This window comes from Eptatretus burgeri, chromosome 1, assembly GCF_056783735.1.
Source record: "Eptatretus burgeri isolate ZD-2024b chromosome 1, Ebu_testis_v1, whole genome shotgun sequence".
NCBI classification, from domain to species: Eukaryota; Metazoa; Chordata; class Myxini; order Myxiniformes; family Myxinidae; genus Eptatretus; species Eptatretus burgeri.
In genome coordinates, this window is record NC_140961.1 from 44,434,588 (window position 1) to 44,454,587 (window position 20,000).

Sequence of the window (20,000 nt, forward strand, 5' to 3'; positions counted from 1 at the left end):
GGGCGAACGTCGATTTGATCATTAAACAAGCGTTGGTCCATTGTTGGCAGTTCTTGTTGGCGTTTAGACAAACTGCAATATTTAATCACCCTCCTCCCAACGTCGGTCGATCCTTGACATGTTACCTTGACCAATGGCAGACATTTGATGAACACCATCAGTATCCACAAAGCCATTTTTTTTTCCGTCTTTGAGCAAATATTGAACCAACGTTCACAAGGTGTGGATGACCATCCACAACGATGTCAACCCAACCCCGGCATTGGTCCAATGTGACTATGTCAGCCGGGTCCCCGCATCCTTCCTTCTCAACACGTTACCCTACCCGCCCACAAGCACAATGACATGGCACACTCATGCAAGACAATGCTGCTCGAGTATCAAGAGTATTGGCATTGCAATTTGGCCATAACAAGTTAGATAGACCACAATGGACATTCCCTATGCTCAATCGACATTATAAAGGGAAGTGACATCACAATGCAGGTAACATGGACATGTGCACGTTTACCAATTACATTTAATAGAGTGCAAACATCGCAGAGGAAAATGGTCTATTTTGTATTGCTCGTAAACATGGATGCCGGGCTGGTAGATAAGCACGGCATCGAATAAGAGTTGTGGATCCACACCCTCGTCAGCAACAACCTTGGCAACCTGTCAGAATAAGGACTTTGAGGCATGTTTATACTCATTCTGAACGATAGTCATCAGCATTGCCGTCGATATTGCTTGTTAATGCTAGATCACTGTGCAACAAGTTTTATGATTTCGAGGAAACTATCATCACTCAGTACAGTGGTGTAAATCTAGTAGCAGTAACCGAAACTTGGTTTAAATCAGACAAGCCATATACATGTTTTGACTTACCAGCATTTACTCACTACCACTCTGACCATGATGGCCGAATGGGAAGAGGAGTTGCACTTTATGCTCGAGATGATGTCAACTCCCGACAAGCGTTTCGCAATGTTGTCCCAACACATCTTGAAATTGTTTGGGTTAAACCGACATCGTCGTCTACCGTGCGTCTGATGAGGATGATGTGGCGCATCTTCCAACTTCTCCGCCTCCGCAAGCAATCCATCCATCAGAACGTGGTTTATTTTCATCTTAGACGTCTCAACACATCCAAGGCACCTCATTCTCAGTGATGTACCTACTAGTCTTCTCAAAACGTTTGCACTGGAAATCTCAGGTCCTGTTACAAAGATATTTAACAAATGCATGCAGAATGGTTACTTCCCTGCTGAATGGAGGTGTGCCTCAGTATGTGCGATTCCTAAGATCCCCCCCGTGTTACTGGATTTGATGAGCTTCGCCACATCTCAATTTCATTTGTAAGTTTTCTTGCTGACTGGTTGATGGTCGATTTTCAACCTCACATTGATCCTGCACAGTATGAAAACATGAAAGGAAGCTCTATCAACCACCATTTAGTCCACCTGTTAGATGTTATACATCAAAATCTTGACCGAGGGCATGATGCAAACATCTGCACCGTCGATTTTACAAAGGCGTTCAACCTCGTCAACCACTCCAAGGTCATTGAGAAGCTCATTCAGCTTGGGGTTGATGCTTCCATCCTACCTACAGTGTGTAGTTTCCTTACCGATCGTTCCCAAGAGGTTCGTTATCAAGGGCAGACATCGAACCCCTTGAGTGTCAAATGCGGAGTTCCACAAGGGACGAAACTAGGACCAATTTTGTTCCTTGTTCTGGTGAATGATGCAGCTGTAACATCAGGATACCGTTGGAAATATGTGGATGACTTGAGCATGGTCGAAGTGTTGCACAGAACTCAACAAAGTTCGACGCAAGCCCATGTTGATGCACTTGGCGACTGGTGTTGCCTTAATGACGCAAGGCCGAACCTGGGGAAATGTAAGATCATGCAAATATCTTTCCTTCAGAAAGTGCCACCCCAATTAAACAGTCATTGATAACATTCCTCTGCAAGGAGTTCAATCGTTCACCCTCGTTGGTGTGATAATCCAATCAGATCTGAAGAGGAATTGTCAGGTCCAGTAGATGGTATCCATCTCGTGCTGCATGACGACTCGAAGTTTGTTGTACTTTGAAGAAATTCAGCGTGAGTGCCCCTGATCTTTTTGAAATATACAAAGCGTTCATCCGCCCTTTGCTGGAGCTCGGTGTGCCCGTGTGGGCTTCCGGCATCACTCTGGCTTAGAGTGATGAGATTGAATGACTCCAGAAGCGTGTGCTTCACTTTATTGTGGACCCATCTATTCAGTCCTACACGCAACAACTTTGAGTGAACGCAGGAATGAGCTTCTCTTGCATTTTGGACTTGGTCTTCTAAAATAAATAAATAAATAAAGCGAAATCAAATGAATGGTCCTTTATCGACCTCAGTGTTCGGAAAGCCTCCAAAGTTACATTTCCATATCGGAGAGGCTGCACAGCATTCTGGTGCAGCGACGAGGTTGGAATCCAGTTGCCTTCTGGAAATGCGTGGAACAAATGGTTCGCGGTTCATTTTGCGGTTCACCGACAACGTTATAAAATGAGGGACAAGAATTTATTAAACAATATGTTGATCGACTCCACGAAAGGGGTCCTGTCCAGCAAGTTAAAGTTTGAAATTCTCCAAGCAATCTGATTGTTTGTCTTTTCATCCAAACTGAGTCTCGAATATTCAATTTCGTCATACCGAGCGCACAGCACAACACGTCGGTGGAAGTGTCTGTAACCAAATTGTGAGGCCATGAGTCCATTTCTGAGGGCGAGTTTTCAGTTTCTCTGGGTGAAACGTTTCCAAAGGACGTCACGTGGACGCTTAAACGACAAATGCTATTGCTGCGTCTCCTTTAAAAAGGTAATAACGTGAGATGGATGAATCGCCGCAAGACAGAACCACCAACGGAAAAAAAAGAAAAAAAGAAAGAGAAAGTTTTCACAGGATTTCAAAAGCTCATATCAACAACCAGGCACGGAATTCTGTTTCAATGTGCCCCACTCTTGACAGAGTGTCGGTGTTGCTGAATTAGTTACTCGGCAAGGCTTGTGCTGGGTGGCTTGCTTTTGCTTTCCCAGCAGTCAGTCAGGGCAAGGATTTGTGCGTTCAGGATGCTGGAGATAATTCGCCTCCACTTTGTGAAAGATCGTGGGAAGTTCAACGTGCTGTCAGACGAGTCCTCGAGATTAGCGTCCTTCCGGCAGAAGGTGCACACGTTGTTGCTTCGCCCTGTATGCGAAACACCAGGATGACAGTTTTTCGCCACGTTGGGATTCAACCACAGGCTAGACAGCTCCAAGGCGAGTGCGCAAACCTCGAGGTTACTCTGCCAGGCCTGTTTGTGTTAATGCGTCTCAGATAAACGAATAACCAAAATCCAACAATGAGAGTACGTCCAACAGTCACCTTCATAGGCCAGCATGGCCATCTTGACAGGCCTAAAGGTCCGATTATACTCGATTTCAAAATCACAATAAAACATTATTGGTAATGCCAACATCAAGTTTTAAATTCCGTTCGAATGGAAGGGGGGAAAAAACAAAAAAAGAAAAGAAAGGAAAATAAACTACCCCCCGATAAATGGAGGAAAGAGAGGAAATTGGGATACGGAGAGAAACTAACCCTGCGTTGGCCTGAAGTTGTTTTCGTTGAGTTGAACCTCATTATCCGTGCGGTTTGCCCGCAGACGTTAACCTCCCTAATGTGTTAACCATTACTTTACGCCCACAGCGCGATCGCAGTCCTGCGCTCAAAGCATCCGAGATTAACTGCCTGGACGCGACGCCTCCGGTATCCGATCCCTTCGCTGGTGACGTTTCGAGGGGAGAGTTCGTCACAGTCTGCGAGTCAGTGATTATAGCGTCTTGTTTAACGCCACAGCGACTTTTCGTTTGGCACATGTATTCATCCTTCCTGCCCTTAAAAGTGTTCGACATTTTGGGATTTCTTCTTCTACATTTACTTACAATCAACTTCCTCTTTCGATTCCTACTTTTGCTTCTATATTTGTCCAATTGCAGGTGTAGGTTGTTGCTGTTGTGATGATTTTTACACCCTTGCATCCGTGTGCAGATTTAAGGGCTCTTTTGCACGTAAGCCTTTGATAAACCATGTCCCACTGATAACCGCAAGGCAGAAACTCCCTTCCAAAGAGTGGCATCAATATGAACTAGTGAAGCCGCGCGCGTGACTAATGCACGTGACCCTTTTGATCCACATGACCGAAAATCCACATGAGCCTTTTGGGACGGTGGTCCATGGTAATGCCCCTGCAGAGAGAACTTCCATAAATCCAGTTGTTTTCTTAAAACCCATGCAACATGACCATTTTTTACTGCAAATAAAGGGTTAGTAATGTGCAATTCTTACAGGTGTGTGTATCAAATCCGCAAGCCAATATATTAGATAAAGAAGAGATTAAATACTGTAAATCAGAGCGAAGTCGATGGTGTGCCATTGCAAATCCCCACGCTACCCATGTAAAGCAAAGTCGAAAGATGGCAAAAGATTCCACCAGGAATGACCCAATATCAAATTTTGAGTAAAAAAAACACAACTTCTGTTTTGACCCCTGTGACCTGAAGTCCCTTCCCCTGGGGCAAGACCAGAGGTCAAACACCAAAATTTTTTTTTTTTAAATCATTACATATTTCATGCCTCTCCCAATGCTGATTTCATAAACAAAGTTTCATTTAAGATGTTTAAAAATGTGCCCATAATTGCATTGTTTGGTATTTGACCTTTTCACCCCGCCCCAAGGGGCTGGACCAAAAATGACACTGCTCTTGTACCTTGTTGCCATGTTGTGATCAAAACCGCCAAGTTTGGTGACTTTCTGCACAACGATTTTGGAGGAGATGGCATGGTGGACGGACAGACAGACAGACAGACGGAGCCGATTGCAATATGTCCCGGTTTTTTTTCTCCAAAAAAGCGTGGGGATAATAAGCAGATAGACAAATAAATAAATATCTGGTCAAGTTCATGGCTTCCTATTGAGAGAAAAATGAACTGTTATCTAATGTGTCGTTTTGTTTTTGTCCCGATGTTCTCTTGTCTGGGAAATGCAAAACGTCCACATTTCCAGACAATGGCTTTTGTCGAGACCTGCAGTTGCCTGATGAGCAACATAGCAAGGGCTCATTAACTGAATGTGAAAAGATTTGAATGAAACACTCAGCAGAATTTCGGTTGTCGAGTACCTTGTGAAACGGATGAACAAAATGCATTCGGTGATTATTTAAAACCATGCGGATGAGTTTAAACAGGAGTGGGGATGGGTGCTCAAATTCGTTAAACCAGGTGATGTAACAATCAAGGTTCAGTCAATGCTGCGCAAAACGACGGCGCACACACACGACCCTCTCACTCTCCTGCTTGCGGAACGCCCTCCATTGTTATCCACTCTAATCATCGGCTACATTGGTCATGTCGAACCACCTCCATGATGGATCTCGATGGACGTCATCGGCACAAATTTGCAAGTTCGTTCTGCTTGGCCAGCTCTTCCATTTGATACTGGTACAACTGTTATACATCAATGAAATTTATGTAAAAACATGAAATAACGGCTCCCCCTTTTACCGTACTGCTCTTTTATCCCTAAAGCCGATGCTCCACACAGGCTTACCTTGTATCCTCCGCAGGTGAGGCCAGCATTCCTCTTAGCGAGCACACACTTCATGCGCAGGAAGAAGGAACGCTCTATCTCGAACTCTGTTTGGGATTGCACAACAAGCACTGCGTCAAACATTGTACAAGTGGAGAAGCGCGCTGAACACCGGCGCATGCACACGTACGCACGCGGTGGCATGCAGAGGATGGGTGAAGTGAGAGAATCCAAGTGGAGGTTTGTGATAACGGTTAATGTGAGACGAATGACACAGTAAGGGACTGAGATTAAAAATGTTTTTTTTTTGTTTTTTTTTTAACCATGAGCATTCTCGATGACAACATCAAAGTTGGAGTTTGAATTACCCTGTGCAAAGTGAGAGTGGAAAGGCTGGTGAAATGAGAGCACGGCTGTCATCTCGTCGTGGTCTGCAGGGTGGATATATTCGAATATGCTGTTTCCTGTTAATTCTACCTACACACAGCACAGAACATGTTTAGTGCAAGAGCAAAGATGTGGGCATGCATGTCCAAGTAGAAATGAGAGTTTGGAGGGTAGGCCACAAGCCTGGCTAGACTGAGGGTTAAAGGGGGTGAGGGGAGGGTCATGTATTCAGAATTAATGACGAATGCAGTGGTACCGACTTGGTGGTGTGTGTGTTAAAAAGCATGGTATTTGAAGATTACTGTTACATTACAGGTTGAGTGCTCAGAATTACTAATATGCAAGTGTTAAGATACCCCATTAATTACACCCTAAATCCCAGCCAAGATGTTAGCACCAATGGACACGGTACCTGCGAAAGGCCCAGATGGACGGAAGCAGTCTCAGAGATGTACATAATCTTCCCGTCCGGTGCCACCACGAAGATGAATCCATCCAAAGTCTGGCCAAGCCGGGCAGATGCGGCTCCAATCAGTGCAAGGTTACAGGCCCGTTCAAGTCGAGCCTGGCAGCGCGAAACTGCCGTTCGTCGCATATATATAATCATAGTAATAGTAATAATAATGATGATTATAATCAGAATCTTATACCATGAGCAGTTTTTTGGGACAGCCTCAAGATAAGCCAGCTTTGCCATACCCAGAGATGAGCAAAGGAGACAGACACAAAAGGGACAGGCACACACACACAAAAGAGACAGGCAGACACGGAAAAGGAAAAGGACAAAGACAGGTAGAAACAGGTAGAGACAGGTAGAGACAGGTAGAGACAGAGACAGAGACAGAGACAGAGACAGAGACAGAGACAGAGACAGAGACAGAGACAGAGACAGAGACAGAGACAGAGACAGAGAGAGAGAGAGAGAGGGGGAGAGAGAGAGACAGGGACAGGGACAGGGACAGAGACTGGGGCAGGGACAGGGACAGGGACAGGGACAGGGACAGGGACAGGGACAGGGGCAGGGACAGGGACAGGGACAGGGGCAGGGACAGGGACAGGGGCAGAGACAGGGACAGGGGCAGGGACAGAGACAGAGACAGGGACAGGGACAGGAACAGGGACAGGGACAGGGACAGAGACAGAGACAGGGACAGGAACAGGGACAGGGACAGGGACAGAGACAGAGACAGAGACAGGAACAGAGACAGAGACAGAGACAGAGACAGGAACAGGGACAGGGACAGGGACAGGGACAGGGACAGGGACAGGGACAGGGACAGGGACAGGGACAGGGACAGGGACAGCGGCAGGGACAAGGGACAGGGACAGGGGCAGGGACAGGGGCAGGGACAGGGACAGGGACAGGGACAGGGACAGGGGCAGAGACAGGGGCAGAGACAGGGGCAGAGACAGGGGCAGAGACAGGGGCAGAGACAGGGGCAGAGACAGGGGCAGAGACAGGGGCAGAGACAGGGGCAGAGACAGGGGCAGAGACAGGGGCAGAGACAGGGGCAGAGACAGGGGCAGAGACAGAGACAGGAACAGAGACAGAGACAGGAACAGGGACAGAGACAGGGACAGAGACAGGAACAGAGACAGGGACAGAGACAGGAACAGGGACAGAGACAGGAACAGGGACAGAGACAGGAACAGGGACAGAGACAGGAACAGGGACAGAGACAGGAACAGGGACAGAGACAGGAACAGGGACAGAGACAGGAACAGGGACAGAGACAGGAACAGGGACAGAGACAGGAACAGGGACAGAGACAGGAACAGGGACAGAGACAGGAACAGGGACAGAGACAGGAACAGGGACAGAGACAGGAACAGGGACAGAGACAGGAACAGGGACAGAGACAGGAACAGGGACAGAGACAGGAACAGAGACAGGAACAGGGACAGAGACAGGAACAGGGACAGAGACAGGAACAGGGACAGAGACAGGAACAGGGACAGAGACAGGAACAGGGACAGAGACAGGAACAGGGACAGAGACAGGAACAGGGACAGAGACAGGAACAGGGACAGAGACAGGAACAGGGACAGAGACAGGAACAGGGACAGAGACAGGAACAGGGACAGAGACAGGAACAGGGACAGAGACAGGAACAGGGACAGAGACAGGAACAGGGACAGAGACAGAGACAGGAACAGGGACAGAGACAGGAACAGGAACAGGGACAGAGACAAGAACAGAGACAGGAACAGGGACAGAGACAAGAACAGAGACAGGAACAGGGACAGAGACAGGGACAGAGACAGGGACAGAGACCCAAATGGGCAGTGTGCAATGTTAACACTGATTACCCATTAACACCAGTCCTGTGCAGTGCTATTCCTGTTGAGAAATATCCTTTCATCAAAAGAGGGTTTAAAAATACAAAAACAATGACGAAGCTAAAAAAACAAATAAAAAATAGAAATTAAAATGCAGCTTAACTCCAAGACCTTAGTGAACATGAGGTTTGTCTCAATAATAAACATGAACTTTGACCCAAAGGCCAAAATGTATGGTGATACACAAACTGATGTTTCTGCCTTCAGGTGTCACCAGGAAGCCAAAATGATGAATCCAAACGATGAAAACAAACCCCTAACTCATGCAAGGGCATTGAAAACACGAAAATGTTTTCCAGCAAGGAGAAAAAGGAAGGTCATGGAGAAATAAAAGAAGAAACAGAAATATAGAGTTTCAAAGGAATGAAAGAAGAAGATGAAAGTCGAAAAAAAAAAGAGAGGAAAGCAAAGATAAATTTGCGTTACAGGTCCGTCCTTTATTTTACCCAATGAGCAGTGAATTAACGAACAGAACGATTTCCATAGGGCATGACCATTGACCACGAACGAAGAATGGTGGTGTACAAAGGTCACGTGGACTTTCACAATTCACATCAACACCAATCTTGAAAGTGTTGTTTCTACATTGATGGCTTCTTCATGGTTTTGTCATCTGGGCAAAGTGATCAATACGGAACTTCGGAGAAAACCCCGACTTAGAGCTAAAGAACGTCACGATTGCAAAATGGAGATGGAGATGCATGGAGATGGAGAGCACTTGGAGTCCCTCATACAGTTCTACGAGAAAATGCAACCCGTCGCTTTGCTGACGGGAATATGGTTGGGGGAGGGGAGAGCAAGAAGAAGGGGAGGGAGAGAGGAGTGACAGAGGAAGGAGAGGGGAGACTGAGTAGGGGTGAGGCAGAAAAGGGCAGCGAGGAGGGGTGGGGGAGTGAGGAGGGGTGAGGGAAGGGAAGGCAGCATGAGGGGAGGGTAAGGGAAGGCAGTGTGAGATGAGGGCAAGGAAAGGCAGTGTGAGGGGAGGGTCTGTTCAGACATACCCACCATCTGGATACCTGCGGACAAAACCACCACCTGGACAGAGGCATAATCACTGGCCAGATACATCAAGGGAAGGCAATGTGAGGGGAGGGTCCATCTGGACAAAATCACCATCCAGACATATGAAGATAACCACAGTCCAGACACAACCACCATCTGGATATGTCTTGACATAACCACCATCCAGATACGTGTGGAGATAACCACCATCCCATACGGATATGTGCGGAGATAACCACCGTCTGGACACGTGCGGAGATAACCACCATCCCATATGAATACGTGCGGGTGTAAACACTGTCCGGAAGCGTGCGGAGATAACCACCGTGCGGAGACGACCACCGTCCGGATACGTGCGGAGACGACCACCGTCCGGATACGTGCTGAGACGACCACCGTCCGGATACGTGCTGAGACGACCACCGTCCGGATACGTGCTGAGACGACCACCGTCCGGATACGTGCTGAGACGACCACCGTCCGGATACGTGCTGAGACGACCACCGTCCGGATACGTGCTGAGACGACCACCGTCCGGATACGTGTGGAACCAACCACCGTCCGGATACGTGCGGAGAAAACCACCGTCCAGATACGTGCGGAGAAGACCACCGTCCAGATATGTGCGGAGATGTCCACTGTATGGATACGTGCGGAGATGACCACCATCCAGATACATGCGGAAATAAACACAGTCCAGATACGTGCAGAGACAACCACCGTCCAGATACGTGCGGAAATAAACACAGTCCGGATACGTGCAGAGACAACCACCGTCCAGATACGTGCGGAGACAACTACCGTCCAGATACGTGCGGAGACAACCACCGTCCATATACGTGCGGAGACAACCACCGTCCAGATACGTGCGGGGACAACCACCGTCCAGATACGTGCGGAGCAACCACCGTCCAGATACGTGCGGAGACAACCACCATCCAGATACGTGCGGAGATGTCCACTGTATGGATTCGTACAGAGATGACCACCGTCCGGATACATGCGGAGACGACCACTGTCCGGACACGTGCGGTGATGACCACCTTCCGGATACGTGCATTGATGACCACCATCCAGATACGTGTGGAGCTAACCACCGTCCGGCCATAACCTACCGACCAGATATGTCAAGGGAAGGTAGCATGAGGGTAGGGCGAGGTGAGAGTGTGAGGGGAGGTTCCATCTGGATACAACCACCGCCTGGACGACAGGTATGCTGGGAGGGTAGAAAAAGCGAGCGGGAGATGGAGGGGAGGAGGTAGGGTGACCGAGGAGAATGGGGAGTGAGGAAGGAGGGGTGAGCGAGGAAGGAGGGGGGAGAAAGAAAGGGGGGAGCAAGGAAGGAGGGGGAGCAAGGAACGAGGGAGGAAGGAGAGGATAGTGAAGAAGGAGGGGGGGCAGGAGCGAAGAGGAATGGGGGAGAGAGGAGGGGTGAGGAAAGGGAAGGCAGCATGAAAGGAGGGCAAGGTAAGGCAGGGTGAGGGGAGGGTCCATCCGGAAATAACCACTGTCCAGAGAAGTAGGGAGATAACCACCATCTGGACATAACCACTGTCCAGATACATGTGCAGATAACCACCATCCAGGCATAACCACCATCCAGATACGCTTGGAGACAAAGAGAGAGACAGAGAGAGGGAGAGATGGGGAGAGAGATGGAAATTGGGGGGAGGGGATGAGAGGAGGAGGAGAGGGGGGCATATGTGACATCCGGCATATGTGACATCCACTTTAACAGCACACACAGTGTTGAATCACCCTGCCTGTGAAACATCGGGATGACAGTTTATAGCTGGGTCAGGATTCGAACCCAGGCTTGACAGCTTTGAGTGAGTGTGTGTACCTCTTCGCTATCCTGTCATGATGTTAACGAAACATTTCATTTTTTTATTTTATTTGAATTTAACTATGCCTAAGTGATTGCAAAACAACGCGGGGCCATTGCAGGCGAGTGGCCTCTGTACATTGTTCAAGTCAATCAACATACAGTATTCAGTGACAGCGAGCGCTATGCAATATTCGCATAAAGTGGCTAAAGCACTCCAATGAAATGGATGATTAGGAACGGCTCGCTTGGCACGTGATTAGCAATCACTAAATCATCATATTAAACACACACTTCCTGGAGACACCCAGAATATCAAATATGCCCGAATTGGAAAAATGAACACTTATTTTAGCAGCCGGAACTGCTGCTAAGTTCAATTCTGGAGCTTAAATTTTGTAATTTGGCTGAGTTTAAGAGATTCTTGAGGTTATAGCATATGCGGAAATGAAATAAAGCCACAAACACTGGCGTCTCTGGGCGTTCATAAGCATTGCGATGTATCCAACGATTCGTAGATATGATGATATCAAATATATCTGAATTGGAGAAATGAACACTTTTTAGGAGTAGGAACTGCTTTTAAGTTCAAGTCTGGAGCTTAAATTTTGTAATTCGGCTCAGTTTAAGAGATTTGAGAGGTCATTACATGTGCAGAAATGTAATACTCTGCCTGTCATCCTTCCGAGGTCGGCAAAATGAGTGCCAGCTTGCTGGTATCCTGTGTCAGAGTGGCGACCCGTCCAGGATTGTGCCCAATAGCCCAGGAGACTGCTTAGGTAGCACCAATTCTCTGCACAGAGTATGGTCCCGATGGATGGATGGAAATGAAATAAAGCCACGAATGCTAGCAACTCCACGTGTTTATAAGTATTGCAATATGCCCAGTAATTCATAGCTATGATGAACAGGAATTCGATAATATGAGTGAGGAAAGTGAAAAAAACAACAAACTTTATCGTTAACAAATCGTTGCGGCCAGTTCCAAGTCAATGCAATGTTGAGCAGCCCAAAAAACACATGGCAGGTTCAGACTCCAGTGAAATTACCGAGGATATGCCTTTCGACCACAAAGAGCGAGATGGCCAAGGAAGCACCTGACAAAGAACATAATTAAATTAGGCCATTAATTATCTTAAAAAGGGGTGTTTAATGCACAATTTTTCCAAGCTGTCTCCCCTCCCCTCGAGATGCCATTCCTTCCCCTCACGCTGCCTTCCCCTCCTCTCGTGCAGCCTTCCCCTCCCCTGACGCAGCCTTCCCCTCCTCTCGCGCAGCCTTCCCCTCCTCTCGCGCAGCCTTCCCCTCCTCTCGCGCAGCCTTCCCCTCCTCTCGCGCAGCCTTCCCCTCCTCTCGCGCAGCCTTCCCCTCCTCTCGCGCAGCCTTCCCCTCCTCTCGCGCAGCCTTCCCCTCCTCTCGCGCAGCCTTCCCCTCCTCTCGCGCAGCCTTCCCCTCCTCTCGCGCAGCCTTCCCCTCCTCTCGCGCAGCCTTCCCCTCCTCTCGCGCAGCCTTCCCCTCCTCTCGCGCAGCCTTCCCCTCCTCTCGCGCAGCCTTCCCCTCCTCTCGCGCAGCCTTCCCCTCCTCTCGCGCAGCCTTCCCCTCCTCTCGCGCAGCCTTCCCCTCCTCTCGCGCAGCCTTCCCCTCCTCTCGCGCAGCCTTCCCCTCCTCTCGCGCAGCCTTCCCCTCCTCTCGCGCAGCCTTCCCCTCCCCTCGCGCAGCCTTCCCCTCCCCTCGCGCAGCCTTCCCCTCCCCTCGCGCAGCCTTCCCCTCCCCTCGCGCAGCCTTCCCTCCCCTCGCGCAGCCTTCCCTCCCCTCGCGCAGCCTTCCCTCCCTCGCGCAGCCTTCCCCTCTCCTCGCGCAGCCTTCCCCTCTCCTCGCGCAGCCTTCCCTCTCCCTCGCGCAGCCTTCCCTCCCCTCGCGCAGCCTTCCCCTCCCCTCGCGCAGCCTTCCCCTCCCCTCGCGCAGCCTTCCCCTCCCCTCGTGCAGACTTCCTCTCCCCTCACGCAGCCTTCCCCTCCACTCGTGCAGACTTCCTCTCCCCTCGCGCAGCCTTCCCCTCCCCTCGCGCAGCCTTCTCCTCCCCTCATGCTGCCTCCTCCATCCCTCATGCTCCCCTCCCCAAAAACAAATTTATCGCCAGATCACAGCAGGATAGCCGAGAAGTACGCATGCTCGCTCTAAGCTGTCTCAGCTGGCTTAGAATCCCCACCTCGCTATAAAATGTCATCCCGGTGTTTCACAGGCAGGGTGATTCATCAGTGTGCCGTCGTTCAGATGGATGTTAAACTGGGCGTCACATCTGCCGGAAGCTTCCTCTCTCCTCCTCCCTCTGCACCTTCGCCCTTCCCCTCTCTCCCTCCTCCACTCCCACTCTCTATCCCTCTCACCCCTCTGCCACTCTCACCCCTCTGCCTCTCTCACCCTTCTGCCTCTACTTCTCACCCCTATCACTCTCTTTTCCACCACTATCCCTCTCTTTCCCACCCCTACCCCTCTCTTTTCCACCCCATCCCTCCCTTTCCCACCCACATCCCTCTCTTTCCCACCCCTATCCCTCTCTTCCTCTCTCCCTCTTGAGGACCATACAGATCCCTTTCCCCTAATCTTCTCTCTCTACTTTCTCTCTCTCCTCCCTCATTACTCCCTCCATCCTTCTCATTCCTCCTCTCCCTACTCTCCCCTCTTAATGTTCCCGTCAGCAAAGCGATGGGTAGTATTTACTAGTACATAATATATAAAGCTATTTCTAACCACTGACTCACTCACTGACTCAAATTAAAGATTGGTACCTTCTGGGTGAGGAACAAAGATGAAATTTTGTTTGCCGATGGACATTGAAGCCAGTACACCGGGGGAAAAAAATCAAAAAACAATATCACAGAATTGTCGGACAACATCCATAAACGAAAATTTAAATAAATGAAAAATCAAATGCAGATGAGTGACCCGACACAATGGGGAAGCACGGTAATTTTGTGTGCCGACATACATCGAAGCCGATACACCAGGAAAAAATCACAGAACCATTGGATAGCATCCGTAAATGAAAAAATAAATAAATAAAAATAAATGACAGAAAAATCAAATGCGGGTGAGCGACCCGAGACAATGGGGAGACACGGTTCATATGCATGCATGTATGTATGTATGTATGTGTATATATTGTGACGTCCACGGGACTTGAACAGTCCCGCCAACGTAGAATGAGCCGGAACGATGGAGGCGGTTTATTTTTTTTATAACCCAAAGATGGCGGTTTTAATCGCTCGACCGCAAACGGGACGAGGAAGGTGGCACGAGTCGCTTTTCACTGAGTTAATAATGTTTATTTCTCTAACCAGAAATAATAAGACTCGGCAAGAGGAGGGATCCGGGGCGATTCGACGGGATGGTGGTGTGGGTTCGGGCGTGGGGAAAACACAAACAATTCCAATGGATATACAAATCTCAAACCCTCTACACACACACACACACACACACACACACACACACACACACACACACACACACACACACACACACACACACACACACACACACACACACACACACACACACACACACACACACACACACACACACACACACACACACACACACACACACACACACACACACACACACAACGTAGCTGGTCCTGGTGGTCAGGCTGGCCCGTGGTGTGGACGCAACAGTCCCTGGATTGGCGTCGGACGAGCTGGCGTTGCGATAGTCAGGGGCAAGAGACACCGTGGTGCTGTCGACCTCCTGGTATCGGCCCAAGTCCGCTCACAGCCGCCAGGGAGCCAGTTCTGGCGCCAAGTTGTGAGCAGGAGAGGGAGGCAGGTCTGCCCGCCGTTCGACCCTGTACTCCGAGCCAGCAGAACCCCAGAGCCAACCGAGGTGAGGCACGAGGCACAGCAAGGCCACGAGACACGATTAATCCAGGAATGAACCAGCGCAACAATCGAGCACGCTCCGACCCAACAGCCTCCACCAAACCAAGGTTTTTCTTTTTCGATCTTCTTCTTCCGAACAGAACCTTTTTATACTCAAGTCCTCGTCACTCCCAATCGAGCCGTTTTATTGGCCCTCTGCCGTCGCCTTCTGCCAATCGTGATCACGGGGCGGAGTCATCCGCAGCACTGTCCTGTTACGTCACGGCAAGCCTACAGGAAATACTAAAAGGGTTTACGCATACACACTTACCCTAACCCGTCTCCCTATCTAATTACGTGACAATTATCATTTCCCCCTTAAAGAAATGGACATTTACGAGACAACTTATCACCACTGAATTGCTACTTATTACATCGAGATCCTGGTAAACTCGAACAGCATGGCATACCTAATTAAACATCCTAATTACCCTTTGAATGCATACCCCCCCTCAGACGTAACAATATATATATATATATATATATATATATATATATATATATATATATATATATATATATATATATATATATATTATGATGAAAAAAAAGCACGCTGACGATGACACGATGATGTTACATGCATAAATAACACCAATACATCACCTCCAAACAAGGAGGCATATGTATGGTCCTCAAGCCTTTGCAGACTGAGATTAGAGCCTATGAGTCCAGGAGTATCAAGTCAAATTTGAGTCAAACCCAGAACAAATTTATAACAAGCTGAAACTTTCAGGATATGTTCAGAAAACTGTCAGGAATAACATACTAAAAGTCCCCAAGAATCTCCCTTGAGGCTTTTGAGAAATTCAACATGGCGTCCAAGATGGCCGCCGGCTTGAGATTTTCTCAAATTTCAAGCTGAAATCATCATATAATTAAAAATAATGGGTCAAAACAGATTTTACATGACAAAGAATCAATTACTATGGCTATTTTAAAGATAAAATCAACTTATTACATGTTTAATATGGCTGACATGCACAATACAATGTTTTCTTTTCAGAGCAGGAGATGGAGTCGTGCATCATTTGTAAGGACTTGTGCATCAAGGATTTTGTGCAAGTTGGACCCAAAAGAAGGACAACTCGAGGAGCTGCAAGCCTTGAGAGACAGGATGGTCTTCCTGAACTTCTACAGATACAGGAGTCACCGACACTTCACATTGCCTGTAGAAAAGCCTACACCCGGGAATCATCCATCAGATCTGAGACGAGAAAGTCTGAGAAATCAGCGGCAGATGAGGAATTTGAACAACCCACCCTGCGGTCCAGAACTCCTTTGTTTGACATCACTACACACTGCCTTTTCTGCTCTGAAGTACTGATTACGAGCAGCAGATTTGAAACCAAATGCAGAAAGTTAACAAGCAATGTAGAGACAATAGAGTTCAAGAACAATGTGTTGAAAAGGGCAACAGGGAGGGGTGATGAGTGGGGAGAGGTGGTTACCAAAATAATAGAAGCAAACATTGATTTGGTTGCCGCAGAGGCAAAATACCATCCTGCCTGTGCCCAGGAATTTCTTTCTAACCCACAAAAGTTTAAACCTGCTGGTAAACCAGTTGATGTTCAAAGGATTTCAGCTTTCAATGAGCTATGTGCATATATAGATGACAATGACGAATGTCAATATGCAGTTTCTGACCTCATGGAGCACATGGAAACATTCTTGAATGGTGAGGAAGACTATTCTCTCAAGTACTTCAAACAGAAACTGAAAGAGCGATACAAAGATGATATCATTATAACAAGCCTCCCTGGAAAATCCAGCATAGTCAATGTCCGTGAATCTGCTCACCGGATACTTCGTGAGAGGTGGGTGGCAGATCAAGCAGCTGACAAAGCTTGTGAAAATGAAAGAATAATTGAAATGGCAGCTTCAATTATTGGTGATGAGATTCGTTTGTCAGTGTACGATCTCGGTGAATATCCAACCTTGGAAGAAACTGAAAATGGTTCCTCTACGATTCCTGAGTCTCTGAAGCTCTTCTTGCACAAGTTGTTGGACCCAAAGGGCAAAAATTCTGCTGTAGTGAGTTGGCGATGCACTGCCATTGCCCATTCTGTCATTTCTGCCTGCAGACCAAGGTCTTTCATTTCACCAGTGCTACTTGCCATAGCAGTGTACATACATCGCAAGTATTCCTCTCGCGAGCTGATAGACATCCTCAGTAGCATCAGTTTTGCAGATGACGAGGTCCAGCGATTTGAAAACAGCCTCATATCCACTGGTGAGCCCTCCTATGGCCTCAATGGTTTCACCCAGTGTGTATTTGATCATGCAGATTTCAATGTTGCTACACTAACTGGGCACAACACTTTCCATGCCATGGGTGGCATAGCTTGTGTAACACCACCCGGAACAGTAGAAAAGTCTCCTGTCAAGCGCAGAATGCAACTACCCCCAGCTGAAGCAGTTGGGACTTTTGGGCACATACCCATCAAGACAGACAGCAAACCTGCAGTTCCTGCTTTGCAGTCAGTTACAGTAGAGCCTCTGCAGATCTCCGACACTCACAGACTGCAAGCATCAGCTCTTGATTCCATTTGGATGCTTGGGTACATGTTGAACTTAACACCGTGTCTGCCTTGGAGTGGCTTCATGAAAACTGTTCTGAAAAGTGATGAGTTCCAAACCTCCAGAATTGAGACTCTCCCATTCATCAATCTGGAACCAAGCAACCCCAGCACTATCTACACTGCACTGTGCTTTGCACAGACACAAAGTGACAAGCACAACCTAAAGATCTGCCCAGTAACATTTGATCAGCCTCTGTATGAAAAGGCTTCTGAAATTGTTGCTGCCTCCAGAGACTTGGACAAAGTGGTGGTGCGACTTGGTGGCTTCCACCTGCTGATGTCCTACCTAGGCAGCATTGGGAAGATCATGACAGGGAGCGGGTTTGAAAACCTGTGGGAACGAGTGTATGCCAAAGGTTCAGTGGTGCATATGCTCACAGGTCATCCCTTCTCTCGAGCAGTGCGTGCCCACATTCTGACCTTCTGGCCCTCATCCATGTACTGCTAGACAAGTCAGACTGGGAGAGCCAGGCTAACAAGGAATATCTGGTCAGTCTGGACCAGGACACAGTGGACCAATATGAAGATGCTGCTGAGATAGATGAAGATGAAAGTCTGCAAGAGTTTCAACAGTTTCTCACTCACCACCTAGATCAAGCTGCCACACAGAGCAGAACGGGGAAGTTATGGGTGCAGTACATCCACCAGGTGTTGCTCATGCTCAACTTCAGAGCTGAGAGGACTGGCAACTGGAAGCTTCATCTTCACTGTGTGCAGGAGATGATCCCTCATTACCATGCAGCAGGTCATCTACCGTATGCCAAGTCTGGCAGACTGTACTTGCAGCAGATGAACTCCATTGCACAAGTCATGCCACCTGAGAAGTACATGTTGTTCTCTGCAAAGGGGAATTTCACCATCCGCTGAGCCAATGAGTTCTGGTATGGCAACTTCTCCGACCAGACAATCGAGCAGTTCCTGATGAGGATGCTGAAAACCAGTGGAGGGATGGATGACACATGGTAGAGGGATAACAGACAGCACCTTAACCAAATGGGTGCATGCACTGCCTCACTGTGTTCCTTTGTGCGATGCTTTGGAGAAGTTCACTGGTGTGCACACTGCTACCTCTGAACAACACAAAGATCTTCGTTCATCCAACAAGTGCTGCAGCCAAGCAACATTCCTTCAGAACATATCTCACTATTCAGGAATGGATGGGGAGGCCCTTGCAGCCAACAGCATGGGGATGGAAACTGTAGGACATCCTGACTCCAGTTGACACTGAGCTTCCCATTGCTAAAGACAGTCTGCTCAGCATGATCTCTTGTGGCTGCAGAGCAGATGGCTGTGGAGTGTCATGTGGCTGCAGGAAGATGGCTGTGGAGTGTCATGTGGCTGCAGGAAGATGGGGGTGCACTGCTCTGCCCTGTGTACAAAGTGCACTGGGGTCAAACCTGCAACAATGCATCACCAATGCCATCCTTGCTGGATGCTGAGGGAGAAACTGAAAAATCAACTCCTGTTTCTCCAGAAACTGATGATGAGGATGATGACTGAGGGTGAACATGTGTCATGTTGTAAATATCTTTCACAAGTTTTAACATTTGTAATTGTTTTGTTAATTGTTTTTTGTTAATGTATTTAATACAATACATGAATATTCTTATTTTACTCTATTTTTTAAGGTTTCAAAAGTATTACCACAGATATGGTGAAAATTGTTCATAGCCCAGGAGTAATAGGTTTAGACCTATGTATAATTGCGTAAGGATTTCATTAAATCTTCAAAATATTGTTGAAATTGAATTCCCTGCCCCAAAAAACATATTTTTAGACTCATTATTTGCATTTTTATGATGTTTCAAGCCTGAAATATGAGAAAATCTCAAGCCGGCGGCCAATTTAGAAGCCATCTTGAATTTCTCAAAAGCTCCAAGGGAGATCCTTGGGGACTTTTAGTATGTTATTCCTTACAGTTTTCTGAACATTTCCTGAAAGTTTCAACTTGTTATAAATTTTTCCAGGTCTAAACCTATTACTCCTGGGCTATATGGTCACAAATAGACGAAGGTTTAGATGAATAGACATGTGTGTGTATATATATATATATATATATATATATATATATATATATATATATATATATATATATATATATATATATATATATATATATATACATACAGAAACATGTATATATATATATTGTTGCGGATCTGGGGGTGGGGGGTTCTCAGAAGGGTCTTGATAGCCAAACGTTGCAGATTCGGCACCACCCTCACCACCGCCGTCTCCGGGGTTTATAACGCCGGCTGGCTCAGCACAGGCCTCGGGTCACGAGTCTTCAATCGCGATACCAACGTACCCCTGGACCTTACCAGTTGGGGAAATAGACCCCGGTTACAGACTGGTTTTG

At 47.8% G+C, this 20,000-nt stretch overlaps 1 protein-coding gene across 1 annotated transcript in view; it reads right to left on the bottom strand.

Annotated features, from left to right (window-relative positions):
- LOC147034361 (single-minded homolog 1-like) overlaps window positions 1–6,582 on the bottom strand; it is a 26,420-nt gene extending 19,838 nt beyond the window's left edge. The window contains exons 1-3 of the mRNA XM_085851524.1: window positions 6,388–6,582; window positions 5,957–6,065; window positions 5,610–5,695 (exon numbers count right to left, since the gene is read on the bottom strand). Of these exons, the coding sequence (XP_085707650.1) occupies window positions 5,610–5,695; window positions 5,957–6,065; window positions 6,388–6,582 (390 nt within the window). The remainder of the gene's footprint in view (window positions 1–5,609; window positions 5,696–5,956; window positions 6,066–6,387) is intronic.
- Window positions 6,583–20,000: the final 13,418 nt, after the last annotated feature.